Raw genomic sequence first — 12,850 nt, forward strand, 5'->3', positions numbered from 1 at the left:
GATGAATAGTTCAAAGGTTACTCTTTGCTAAATGAACCACACGCACTTATGAACACAGGTACAAGCTTTTTTCTTTTATTAAAGAGTTTCTCTAATACAAAAACATACAATTACAATACAATACACTTATTTTCAGTCTTTAAAACAAATCTGCAGCTCTTGCTGTATCCACAGTGTTTAAACAGTCCAGCTGGGAGTACTCGGTGCTGTCAGCACTAGGATAACAGAAAAGCTTTGTGTGGTCAGCTGTTGGTAGTGCCCTCTGGCTCCGGTGACTGGAGGAACTCGTAGGGATCATGAACCATTTCAGACTGGTCCCCTACACCCAGGTGTGACGGGCTCCCTGTGGACACAAGAAAACGTGGCTCTTACGTCATGGCAGTGGAGTGACTGATTACACCCCAATGTGATCTTTAACTAAGCAAAAACGACAAAAGAAATGATCTTGTTCTAGATACCCAAGTGGTGTTGGTCTCTTTCGGAGGCATTGGAAAGAGAGGAAAGGTTGGATGAGGGTCTGGAGCAAACTCTGTCCACCTGAGCCTCCTGGAACTCCTGCAGGAGTTTGTCCGCGTCCTCAAAATGCTGGTGGGCGTCCTCATTCCCCGGCTCTTTTTTCACAGTTTTCCCTGATGAAGACGGAGGAAAAGTGAGACCATTAAAAGGAAACGGAAAGAGAAAGATGTCTTACTTTTTGTTTACAGCTCTAAATATTTGGCAGCTTATGCTTCCTTCTACTAGCGGTCCTGCATTAACATAATCAGATGGCGCTTGATGAAGCTACGACTTAGATGATAATCACCTAACGGGTTGAGCATGGAAATATCCAGAGACATATCAGGATAGTTCTTCATTGACATGAAGTCCAGCACTGAGCTGCTCTCTCCCAGGCCAGCGCCGTCTGACATCTGAGCAGAAATATCAAGCAGAAATCAGACAGTGGGAACAAAGAAAACGAATACTTTCTTATAACCATTAAATACTAGTGTCCTGGTGGATGAATGGCAGCGTACCTGCATGTCACAGATACTGGACTTGGTTTCATCCGGTTTCAGCATGATGTTTCTTTTCTGAAAAGTTAGTATGATGAGCAACAAGCATTTTCTTAGATGTAAATCCATCATAAAAACCCCCACAACTAATCATTCACACAGCAGAGCCTCATCAAACAAGCCCCATTGTCAAAACACTACCATCAATAAAAAAACAAAACAATATTGTACCAGTCGAATCTGATTGACAGCTTTTAAGTGATCGCCTGCCGTCATCTTGTCCAGAAGTCCATCGACCCAATGCTTAGAGACACTTCCACACCCCTTGACAAAGTCCTGTATACTTTAAGCGGTTAAAAAAAAAAAGTTGAGCAAAAATTATAAGCCGACCTCAACTAGAGACTTGAGACTTTTTCATTGTTTTAGTTCCACCTTTGACAAAATCCCCCACCCTACCTCAGAGCGCACTGTACCCCCGTGTCATCTCCATAGGCTGAATACAGCATGTCTATCTCATCAGACTGCAAGTCTGGAAAGATGGAATTCTTCTGAAGGCTCTGGGTGTTGTAGGCACTGCTTAGAAAAGTCACTAAAAAAGAACAAAAGAAAGCAACTTTCATGAAAAGCCAAAGATCTGTGCGTAGTTTAGTGATTACTATTCATTAAAAAAGACAACTAAAAGGACTCTCACGAAGTACATCAACAGAACTTCACATGGTGACCTGCCTTTATGTCTCCTGTCATCTTTGAAACCTAATGTTGTTAATCCAGGCAAAAGCTTATTTGAGAGAGAACTCAGGTCAACTTTATGCGTCTCATCCTCTGCAAAGAAAAGAAAAAGAAAAAACAAATTTAGTTTCTTACATTGGCATCATACTAATGTCGAGTAAACAAACTGAACAGGTTGTGCAATGATAGCAAACCTTCTGCATCGGGATCAAGCTGATTTACAACAGTGTATAAAAGAGAGCCATCTGGTTCTTTACGCAAGTAACCCATCTGAAAAAAAAAAAAGCACAGAGCGGCGACAACATTAGGTCATTCATAAGAGGTGTAATGTGCGCACACCTGTTCAAACAGCACAATGGAAAAATTATTTCTCCTCACTCATTTCTGATTGTGGATGCCCGTCTATTAACTTTGTCAATTCGTGAAATAAAACAGGGGATGTTGTAGTTCGTGGGAACAATGCGTGCGTTTGGAATTGTATTAACGGTAAGAAACACGGGGGACCTTGGAGTTCGGCATATATCGGTTGATGCGGTCCCGAGCTTCATCTGCAGAGTGTTCAACCAGTGCCAGAACGTGCTCCTCTGCCGTGCTGTCAGTCAAGCTGCAGGCGTTTCCCTCTGGCTCAAACAGGTAACTGGGACAACAGAGATGCCACAGCGTCACTATACTGACATGGCTTTATGTAACGAGACTCACAAAGCCTCTGAGGCCATCATGTCGCTCCTTCCACATGTATACAGACGTAATCACATTCATTCTAAGCACAAGTGACAAACACCTGATGACTTCCTTCATGTCTTTGGCTGGTTGTTTTTTGGACTTTTTTGCAGACTCCATGGGGACGGGGATCGTCTCTGGAGGAGGGAGATCGGCTGCGAGGTCCTCATCTCCCAAAATGGCAGCCTGCTGGGTGAAGTCCATCTCCTGCATGAAAGACATGCTGCGCTTCAGAGCCAAAAGCCGCTCCTGGACACAGACGAGAAAAAAGAAATTAATCGACCAACAATTCAGATACAACATCACCTGAACTGGCAGGCTGTGCTTGCAATTAAGACAGCCGACCAGTGTTAACTTTGAATCACAACATCCAAATAAGTCGTATTTTGGATGCATCCAGTGGCTAAAAATGTTCACGTTCTATGAATATATCTCATGATTCATTGCATATGCAGCGACGTCACCATCTGACCGCATGTGACACCCCTCTGTTTGTTTGTTTGTTTCTGACTTGAATCCTATTCATATTCACAAATTCAACCTGACCCGTACGAATCGACAAATTCATCTAGGATTTTTATTTGTAGAGGCTTTCCAAACGAAACACTTTGGCTATCAGCAGAATGAAATAGCACGCAGAAATGTATCCGTGGGTTAAAGCTGCTTTGAAAAACGTTCTACTTCGTTTCTACATGAGCGGCCATCACAGCGTGAGCGGGTATGATAACACTGTCAGATACTTCCAAGTTCTCTGAGGTCGGGTGAAAATATGCGCATATCTTTAATGGCCGTGACCATGCAACTCGAGTCATAACAGTTTATATTTATATAGTGATCTGAGATTTGACTTGAAGTCAAAATAACTAGCAGTGAAAAAAATAACAGTGAATAAAACCTGAATGATGTTTAGAGCCAAGGAATGAACGGTGCTAAATGAGCTCAAATTAAGTATGAGACTCTATAGGACAAGAAAAAAACAATAATCCTGTCTAATGCATCAGAACTATTTGATGAAATGTGTTGGGTCTTTAGTTTAGGTGACATCATACCTTGCTCATCATCTTGAATCCTGTATGAAGCAGTTTCTTGGCGGCCTTGTAGTAGACGGTCTCCGGTCGGTTGTAAACCATAGCATTGTCGCACATCAGTTTAAAGTCCGCCTGAGGGCCAAAAAATGTTCAATCCCATCAAACTCGATGGCTTTCCGATAAGAAACATTCCCCAGCTCTCGCTCTGAAAGGCATCCTCACCTTGAATTCTGTTACTGTGTTGTAGTCGTTGTTTCTAATTTTGTCCTTCATGGTGCTGAAATCCATGGGATGTTTGATGATTGACGAATAGCCGGGAGCAATCGCGTCCGTTACTGGAAACGCAAAGAATCCATGGGGATCTTTCCTGAAAAGACAAGCGATCGACTTTATTTTTTCTTCCTTCTTTTTTTCAATACAGCAGCAGTTTCTAAGACTTGTTTAAGACTTTGTTCCCGCCTAATCGCGGCACAGCAGCTTAGCTGTGAGGTCAGTGTGAACGTATCGTGAGCGCGCTGCGTTTTGATCAACCAGACGATGTTCATATTCCACATGTTGCATTTTAAGGTTAAGAAGCAAATAACCCTTTGTTTTGACTTTCCAGACACAACGGGACTCTCTATCCGTTCAAATAATACGGTACAATAAAAACCTTTGGCAGCAACACGTGTTCGGTGACTGTCAAAGCGGCAACGTTTAGCTGCTGGGGGCGAGAGGAAAGACATTAAAATCAAATGGCTTATTTCTATTCAGAGGAATGTATGCCTTCATATAAATTCATCGATCTGTTGTTTGGACCAAGGAAGACGCTGCACACAAAGACGAGCATTTTGATAAAGACAAATGTTGTTTTTTTTCCTTTCCCATAGGTGATACGATTCTACTCTCCACGTTTCACACTGATGTTCCAACGGTTAGATGGCGTTTTACGCTGGAACAAGAAAAATCCCCTCAAGAACATCAGGATTCGCCCTCAGGGACAAGCATCAATCCATCCCACACAGTCTTGGGGTTGAATCCTCGCAGTCTATCTAGATTGTCTGTCAGTGGGGTTAAAGTTGTGTTTGGAAGGAGTTTCACCCATCGTTTTTTTTGGACTTTTAAAAGGGTTTACTGCAATGTGCTTCAAACTCCTCGGGAGCAGTGTCGAAATTGGAATTAATCAGCGTTCCTCACCTCTGCAGCTGCCTCAAAAAGTGCTCCAGCAGTTGTTGACGAGGAGTGGACTCATTCTCTGCATGGGGCAAACATAAAAAAAAAATCCCAGCCAGTTACTAACACATTATTAAGAGGATAATCTACATATCTGATGTTGTGCTGATAGACATCACTCTTGCCTTGCTGTGTGCGGCAGGATCTAACCGGCCTGTCTCCCTGCTGTTCCACTTCCACCTTCACACAGGGGTGAAACTCGTCCACTTCGGGCTCTATCTCAAACCTCTCTTTCTTCTTCTTCTTCTCCTCTGGCTGGGTAGACAGACACAGATAACTCGGCAAAGTAATGATGAGGAATGTATTGCTCAGAATCACAGGTTAGGTTTTCTCACCTCTAATCCAATACTCAGACTTTTTGACAATGTGAATGGTTCAACAGGCCCGGTGGCACTTGCTGCAGTGGCAGCCGCTGCCTCTGCCTCATTCTGCTCTCGTTCTCTCTTCTTCCTTTTTTCCTCCTGTGAGGTGAGAGGTTATTGTTCAAATCAAACTGCAAAATAACACACATATCACATGGAGCACTTTTCTTCTGTACCAACCTTCCGTCGCCTTCTCTCCTCATCATCCACATATTTGTCCTTATCTTTTTCAGACTTTTTCTTCTTCTTTTTCTTCTTGTCTTTGTGGCGCTCTCGCTCATGGTCCGACCGGTCATCGTAATAGCTGGAGTCATGGCCTGACCCCGAGAGCTCTGTCACCTCACTTCCTCCAACTTTGAGCTTGATCTTCAAGGGCTTCTCAAGAGCTTTGTCCTCAAAGTCTACAACCAAAGCAAGCAATGATGGAGTTATTTTTGAGTGAGGGGCCATGACGATCAGATCTGAGACATAAATAGAAAAGCATTCATCTGCACTTATTAGACTTATTCATTTTGAGCTGTACGGAGAAGGTTGGTGTCCTCGCTCTCCGAGGTGTGACAAACTCAGCATTTGATCTATTCTAGTCTTCATTGATGCCTTTAAATGCTGATCACTTTAACATCAATTCTTACCTTAAAACCTGGTTTTAAAGAAAATTAAAAAGTCAACTTGAAACGTGAAAATCTGATGTAAACTCTCTAACTTACTGACTAAATATGATGTACGAGCACCGCAAAACTCATCCCAAAAACACCATAACAAACAGATTGATTATGTCATTCACAGTGATTATGTCATTTAAAAATTCAGGTGCAGTTTGATGGGAAAATGTCACAGATGTACGTTTAGAGTTTAGTCTTACTAGATTTTGTGGATGTTTTAATGCTTTGACTGCTAATCTAAACTTGTTTTACAAAAAATAATTGTTTGCAAGTCATTAAATCTAATGGAAATATCTATTCAAAATTGGCTTAATCTAACAAATCTTTATATTCACCAAACTTTCGTGTTTTATTCTATTTCCCGAAAGTTTTGATAAAGAGGTTTATCCATATAACATTAAAACTTGACAGCATTTCATTCCCATTCATTGGTAAAAATATATATATATATATATATATATATATATATATATATATATATAATGAGAAGGAGAAGGACGACGAGAGGAAGAAGAATAAACAGAACAAAAAACTGTAAATAAACAAATTTTTAAGGGTTTGATGTTCAATCAAATGTTCAGAATCACTATGGAACTATGGAAATTCAATTATTATATTTTCCGATATATACACATACATATCTATACATCGCTACATTTCCATATGTAAACCCTTAACTTCAGAAAACGAAAAAATGACATAAAATGACGTTCTTGGTTTTGGTTCTCAACGAGAGGTGTTTTATAGTGATGTATATTATTTAAAGTCCCTTTTCACCTGTTGTGTCTCCCTTTATTTTTGGTTTTCGAGCAGGTACATATGCAACCCGCAGCTGAAAAGCGGAGCAGAGCCTGGTGTTACGGGCTATGGTTGAGTTTTACAAAGAGTATTTCAAAATTTGCGGTCTCGTCCAGCTGAGCTGTCCAGCTAAACTGAGCAAACTAGCTAACATAAAGCTAGCTGGAACAAAAAACGGTGCAGCTACAGCTAACAGAAAAATGTGTAATCAGGTACCACCAACTGTTATCCATTCCGGTTTGTGCTTCTTGTGTTTTTTCCCCATGTCTTCGTCTTTACAGTTGAAGTTTTTATATTTACTCCAGTTACACTGGCACTAGTCGCTAACTGATTGAAACGAGCTAACAGTGTTAGCAACAAGAACAAGGGGTACGGATGTGGAACCCAACAGCTAATGTTGTGTTTCCGGTTAAACAAATCAGCGCGCTGAATTCGACTGACTGTCGGCTTTCTGACAACACAGCACACCGTCGATAGTTGGTAGCTACAAAGATTTTGGTTGATGCAAGTAGTCACTTTGACAGCGTAAATGCTATAAGGTGTGTTTTGCGTTTTTGTCAATTTAGCATGCTGTTGATATCACTAAGCTAACTTGAACATTGATAAAGCGCATAGGTTAGCTAGTTAGCTAACGCAGAGAAGTATTGGTCATTTTAATGGTAGAGGACAGAATAAATTGAGCTCTGTGTCGGACAAACGCTCTTGTTAAATTTCTGAATGTTCTGGTGTCTTTAGTTGTAGAAGAATGGAGGGCGACAGAATGGAGGTGACAAACAAGCAAAACATAAACGTGGAGGTCCACGTTAAGTCTCTCAGGTGAGTTATTTGCGCAAGTTGTTTCAGCACATCTGTAGGAGCCACGCAGGACACCAGATAACACCACACAACCTTTCAGTGCAATAATCTAACACACATGGCCACGGTTAGGCTGACATCAAGGGAGCAAGTCTGTTACAATTGGATAAATCAGTATGCAGTTTATCCACTGGTAACTTAAAAAAGTTAATAAGTTGATACTCGGTCATCCAAAAACGTGTAATAGAGTCAGTGCATTTACCCAGACATGGGTCTGTTCAAGTTCAGACAAAGCATCCGGATAGTGTCAGAACTTGCATTAAAAAAAACTGATGGGTTGAAGCCATTGTACCTTGTGGCAACCACTCAAGCTGTGTTATTTTTGCTTGTTTTTGGCCCATTTATAACCCCCGTGTACCACCTGAATATCAATTATTTGTCCCATCCAGCCGGAATATTTTTTTCTTCCCAATGTCCAGGAAATTATTTTATAATAGCAACTTTCGGAAAGATAACACAAAAGCCAAAGAGCCTGTATAATGTCATGCTGGTTTGCTCTCCATTCCAATGTGTTCTTATCTCAGATTTGGGATGAGGTGCAACAGGACAGTTACAAGTTAAAGATCTTGTCCAAAAATCCACAACAATCTAAATCTCTGGACTGAACTTCCGCCACTTTATCGGATACGTGCTCCCAAAAACGTTAAGGCAGTTCTGTTGATTAAAGAATGTCCACCCTGCTACTAATAAGGTGTTCACAATAATGTCGCCAGTGAGTGTAGCTCCATGCTTTCTTGTGTGTGTTGTCTGATGCCATCCTTGTTTGTATTTCAGCACAGCGAAACTGCCTGAGGTGAAGATGTATGTTCAGGATCTACTCAATCGCCACAGCATGGTTTTTGGCAACTACAGATGGACAGAGTTTGATGAGGAATTCCTTCGGAAGAATGTGGAGTCTGTGGCTATAGTTGACCTTGAGGAAATGATAACGCAGGTATGTTGTGCTGTCTTTTTTCCGCAAGTTAAAGTTGTAATAGTGCCTAACAGCATTTTTTTCTTTATTTGTTTGATCTGCTCTCCATTTAGCCCATTGATTTAAAGAGCTGCTCTGTCTTCATTCACATCTTCACCCTGAATGAGGATGGGCCCAGCATGCTCAGTTTGGAGGAGGATGAGGAGCTTTCAGCAGCTAATCATTGGTTGCTGCCAGCAGGTGCGCCTGAATATTGTGGATTTTGCAAAAGTAGCTACACAGGGATAGATAACTCTTAAGTGTAAGTCAAAAGGTTAGACTCTACCCAGAGTGTCCTTGTAGAATGAAAAAGAACCCATGTAACTGGAAACCGTTGTCCATGTATCTTCCATCATGAGCAATTTTCAGAAAAAAAGAAAGGCCTGGAGGACGCTCCCTTTCGTCTTCATAGGTGTCTTTTAACCATTTGTTGTTCCATCACAGATCAATGTATTCATTAAACATTCATGTATATGTCCAGTATGTTACAAAACCATTCTATTTTTACCAAAACAGGATTAAATACACTGATTGAAGACACTCGACGTATTAGAAAACACTCTCCTCTAATGCGTGACGAGCTCTGAGTAAAGAGCCTGTGGGGAAATAGATATGGTTTAGAATAACATTAAGCGATTCCAGTAACCTTAATTACACAGCTGCCGTAGTTTGATACATTTCTGTCGGCTATTTGTTTCTTTTTGCTGCTGTGGAAATCTGGAGTCTATGTGAATTCATCATGTAAGTCCAGAATAAGCTAAACATACCCTTTACGACTAAACTCCATGCGTGTGAAAACCACCTTTTATGCTTTTACAACAGTTGGTAATGCACTGGAGATCAAAGTTATTTAGAGACGATTACATTTGCTGTATTTCTACATCAGGTGCTATAAGAAGCTGCGTATCTCGTAGCGTGGCGAACATACTTCACATCAAGTGATTGGCTCGTTAAATGTTGACCTTCTCCCAATGACTTGATCTGCTTTTTGACAGCTGAATTCCACGGAATCTGGGAAAGTCTTGTGTATGAGAGTGGAGTTAAAATCAAGGTAAAGCTATGAACAGCAGCTGAGGATGGAGAGAAAGTAACTGCATAACGTTACGTACCGCTTAACTTTCCTTCGTTGACATTTTCCTTCAGCTTCTGGATTATGTCACAACAACAATTTACTTCTCAGACAAAAATGTGGACAGCAACATGATTTCATGGAATCGCGTGGTGTTGCTTCATGGTAAGTTAATTAGAACTTTATTGAGAACCTTTCAGAAGATGTCTGTAAAAGAAAACAAAAACTAATTAATCAATTTTTCTCTGTGCTCATTTAGGACCTCCAGGCACAGGGAAAACATCACTGTGCAAAGCTCTTGCCCAAAAACTGTCAATCAGACTGTCAAGCCGGTAAAATAACTGCCATCTCAGTGAAAAGCCTCCAGTTACAGCTACACCTGCTCTTTTCATTTTTGACATTCACTTTTCTCCCTGCAGGTATTCTTATGGCCAATTTGTGGAGATAAACAGCCACAGCTTATTCTCAAAGTGGTTCTCAGAGGTACACCTGGCTTCTTTTGTATGAAACGGTTTAACTGGAGGATATTTTAGAAGATGTTTTGTTATTTATTTTTGGAGGTTATTGTGTCTCTTTGTTACAGAGTGGTAAGCTGGTCACAAAGATGTTTCAAAAGATCCAACAACTGATCGACGACAAAGACGCCCTCGTGTTTGTTCTGATTGATGAGGTGAAATCTGCTCCGTGGGAAATGAATCTCTGAATCTATTGGCGGCATTTTCGTTTGCTTTCATGTTCAGTTGAACAGCGCAGGCCTTCTTGTGAACTCACTTCACTGTGATTGAAACGGCTGCTTTTTGTCGACCTGTTTTGCAATGACTAGGTGGAAAGTCTGACAGCAGCACGGAGTGCCTGCCAGGCAGGAACGGAGCCCTCTGATGCTATTCGAGTGGTCAACTCTGTCCTCACTCAGCTGGACCAGATTAAACGGTCAGAAACCGGAGCGCCATCTTCAAATCTTCCCTTAAGTTGCATGAAATTAGAAGGATCATTTTCCTTCTTACTGTCACTTTTAATTATTATCACTATACTGGAAAAATTCCCCCACGGTTTGGTTCACATACATATTTGTCTTGTGTTGTCTTTGGGGCTTTTATTTAGGCATCCCAACGTGGTGATCCTGACAACTTCCAACGTGACGGATAAGATTGATCTGGCATTTGTGGACAGAGCCGACATCAAGCAGTACATCGGGCCCCCGTCTGAGAAAGGCATCTATAACATCTACCTCTCTTGCCTTGAGGAGCTGATGAAGGTGACAGTGCAATTCAACAGTTGCTTTAAAGTTATTATTCTTTTGTTGTGAAAAACATGCTGACTTTACACATATTTCCAAGCTTAAGAATGTATTTTTCTCAATAAAAACAGCCCAGCTGGGAGATTATACACAAGACAGTCTTCTGAAACTTTAAGTTAGGAGCTATCTGTGGCTCTGACTGACTACCGCTGAAACTACACCAAGTAGTGGCTTTTCAATCACAACATGCCCCCCATACCCTGCTTTATCACATCTTTTATTATCAATAGGGCCATAGGAAATTAAAAAAAATATTCATGCTTAATTAGATAAGGATTTCAACTAATATTTAAGACCATAAATCATTTCAAAAGTGTTTATGAACTAAATTAGCCTGTCATTTCCACTGCTCAAAACAAAACGGATCCAACTTAATTGGAATCCCAGAAGGGTTTGGAAACAAACCATTGTATTAAGTTCACTGTGATGATGTGCAAGGAGCAACGCGTGCAATCCAATGAGCTTCATTTTTCTTGCTGTCTGCTGCCGTGATATCTGCAGTGCCAGATCATCTACCCCCGACAGCAACTGTTTACCATGTATGAGCTGGAAACTATGGGCTTTGCTCAGAGCGAGGTGTCCGAACACAGTCTGAACCTGAGGAGCATTGCCCTGTGAGTACATCGCACCCAAATCACACCGTCGCTGCTCATCATAACATGCCAGCAGGAGCTCAAAGAGCCGCAGGCTCAAACTTTGTTTGTTTTTCTTTTCTCTTCCAGAAAAAGCAAAGGCTTGAGTGGAAGAGCCCTCAGGAAGCTACCATTTCTAGCCCATGCACTCTTTGTAAAGGTAAGCATTTTTTTCTTTTTTTTAGGGTTTGCATAGTCACATATGAGACATGATTGATTTTAATGTGGGTTTTTTTTTTTGGTCTGTAGGCACCATCAATAACTCTTCAAAGATTTCTGGAGGCTTTGAGCCAAGCAGTGGATAAACAGAGGGAGGAAAAGGCTGATCTGGTTAATGGCATCTGAACTTCTCACAATGCCCAAAGGCTGACACGCGATTGTTCACAGCTGTTAATCTTACATCGTTTTTTTTTTGTTTTTTTTTAAGCTTAATGCGTTCATTTGGTTGCACTAGATTAAATGGAATGTCTAAAATATTGTTTTAACAAATACTATCTATACCATTAAAGTGAAATCTTGTCGGTGCTAATATCTTAAAAGACCCAAAAAAAAGCTTCTGTGTTAATTCAAGACTTGTGGTTTCAGATGTGGTTCCGAATGCTTGAATTTTCTACGTTTACTTCGCTTTTTCTATGTTTACTACTATGTCTTCACTCTCACTGTTGTGATGTTTTATATTAAACAGCTTTAACCACCAAAGTCAGCTTTTATTTGTTGATAAAGACATAGTTATTTAGTTTTTTGCCTTGTGTTGTTGTCATTAGTTACTTGTTTTGTTGGCTGCATCTCATTTGAAATGGTTGCTTCTTGTCTTCCAGAAAACAGTTTATCTGAATATAGTGAGCGTGATACAACGTGTTACGGATGTTATGCGTTTCTCTTTTTCCCCGTTTCTGTAGTTTTCAGTGCTCTTGTAACCTGGTCCTACTTTCTTAGCTCTGATCTGATGTTTATGCATCATCTCTCTTAGATGTTTTTTTGTTTTATTTGTCTACGTTCATGCACCCCCACCCCACCCATTTTTTTCATGCCAGTGATCCAAAGTCAAAGATCATCAAAGTGATCCAAGCTTGGTTTTTATTTTGTTTTATTTCATCATCAGTTCTGTGTTCACAGCAACATCAAATTCTCTTTAAACTCTGTGAATTTTTATGTTCATTACATATTTGTATATAACATTGTAATAAACAGTTTGTACTCCTGTTTATTGCTTCATTTTGGAGGTTTTAACACGTCGAAGCACCACTTGGTGGCGCACAGATGCTGCCACGCAGTTTTATATCTGGAATACCTTCTTTTTTTTTTTTTTCTCATCAGTGTATTTTATGAGGTAGAAGGTAATGATAGTAAGGGCAATAAGTCAAAATGGCAAAAATGATAAAATCTGATTCCTGCAGAGCTTGAGTCCCTCTCCTGTAATCTATCTGAATAACTAGTTCTATCCCAAAACGCCCCACTGCGACTGGAAGTAAAAACTCTCGCTCCAGGTGTAACTTAATTTGCAGATATTAAGCCACCATAACAGGCATCTGAACGGGGACT

The 12,850-nt window shown here is 40.6% G+C and overlaps 2 protein-coding genes across 5 annotated transcripts; one reads left to right on the top strand and one right to left on the bottom strand.

Moving 5' to 3' along the window:
- Nucleotides 1-53: 53 nt before the first annotated feature.
- brd9 (bromodomain containing 9) lies at nt 54-6,873 on the bottom strand. Of its 2 annotated transcripts, none has more exons than XM_072394384.1 (17): nt 6,723-6,873; nt 5,224-5,444; nt 5,017-5,142; nt 4,807-4,936; nt 4,646-4,703; nt 3,692-3,836; nt 3,491-3,601; nt 2,503-2,690; nt 2,226-2,358; nt 1,916-1,991; nt 1,719-1,814; nt 1,449-1,581; nt 1,224-1,335; nt 1,014-1,070; nt 803-908; nt 459-629; nt 54-343 (listed from the first exon to the last, which is right to left on the bottom strand). In XM_072394384.1, exons 1-17 carry the CDS (start codon nt 6,766-6,768, stop codon nt 243-245), a joined length of 2,010 nt encoding a protein of 669 aa, XP_072250485.1. In that variant the 5' UTR covers nt 6,769-6,873; the 3' UTR covers nt 54-242. The 2 variants fall into 2 exon arrangements, with proteins under 2 accessions (XP_072250485.1, XP_072250484.1); XM_072394383.1 differs by having other exon boundaries at nt 6,720-6,872.
- A 12-nt stretch (nt 6,874-6,885) lies between these two features.
- Nucleotides 6,886-11,924, top strand: trip13 (thyroid hormone receptor interactor 13). Of its 3 annotated transcripts, none has more exons than XM_072394385.1 (14): nt 6,886-7,042; nt 7,239-7,319; nt 8,133-8,292; nt 8,385-8,511; nt 9,306-9,361; nt 9,454-9,544; nt 9,639-9,711; nt 9,799-9,862; nt 9,963-10,049; nt 10,203-10,309; nt 10,481-10,634; nt 11,178-11,290; nt 11,399-11,468; nt 11,558-11,924. In XM_072394385.1, exons 2-14 carry the CDS (start codon nt 7,249-7,251, stop codon nt 11,651-11,653), a joined length of 1,269 nt encoding a protein of 422 aa, XP_072250486.1. In that variant the 5' UTR covers nt 6,886-7,042; nt 7,239-7,248; the 3' UTR covers nt 11,654-11,924. The 3 variants fall into 3 exon arrangements, with proteins under 3 accessions (XP_072250486.1, XP_072250487.1, XP_072250488.1); XM_072394386.1 differs by having other exon boundaries at nt 6,886-6,983; XM_072394387.1 differs by lacking the exon at nt 6,886-7,042 and having other exon boundaries at nt 7,237-7,319; nt 8,138-8,292.
- The last annotated feature ends 926 nt before the right edge of the window (nt 11,925-12,850 follow it).

The sequence above is a fragment of the Leuresthes tenuis genome, unplaced genomic scaffold (genome assembly GCF_036924035.1).
Source record: "Leuresthes tenuis unplaced genomic scaffold, fLeuTen1.0.hap1 SCAF_10, whole genome shotgun sequence".
NCBI classification, from domain to species: Eukaryota; Metazoa; Chordata; class Actinopteri; order Atheriniformes; family Atherinopsidae; genus Leuresthes; species Leuresthes tenuis.

Coding starts and splice junctions, on each gene's coding strand:
- trip13 (XM_072394385.1), top strand. CDS start 7,249: ATGGAGGGCGACAGAATGGAGGTGACAAACAAGCAAAACATAAACGTG. Junction 8,512..9,305: donor TCATTGGTTGCTGCCAGCAG/GTGCGCCTGAAT, acceptor GCTTTTTGACAG/CTGAATTCCACGGAATCTGG. Junction 10,050..10,202: donor TGTTTGTTCTGATTGATGAG/GTGAAATCTGCT, acceptor TGCAATGACTAG/GTGGAAAGTCTGACAGCAGC.
- brd9 (XM_072394383.1), bottom strand. CDS start 6,768: ATGGGGAAAAAACACAAGAAGCACAAACCGGAATGGATAACAGTTGGT. Junction 5,143..5,223: donor AGGAGAGAAGGCGACGGAAG/GTTGGTACAGAA, acceptor CTCACCTCACAG/GAGGAAAAAAGGAAGAAGAG. Junction 344..458: donor AAGAGACCAACACCACTTGG/GTATCTAGAACA, acceptor TTGTGTCCACAG/GGAGCCCGTCACACCTGGGT.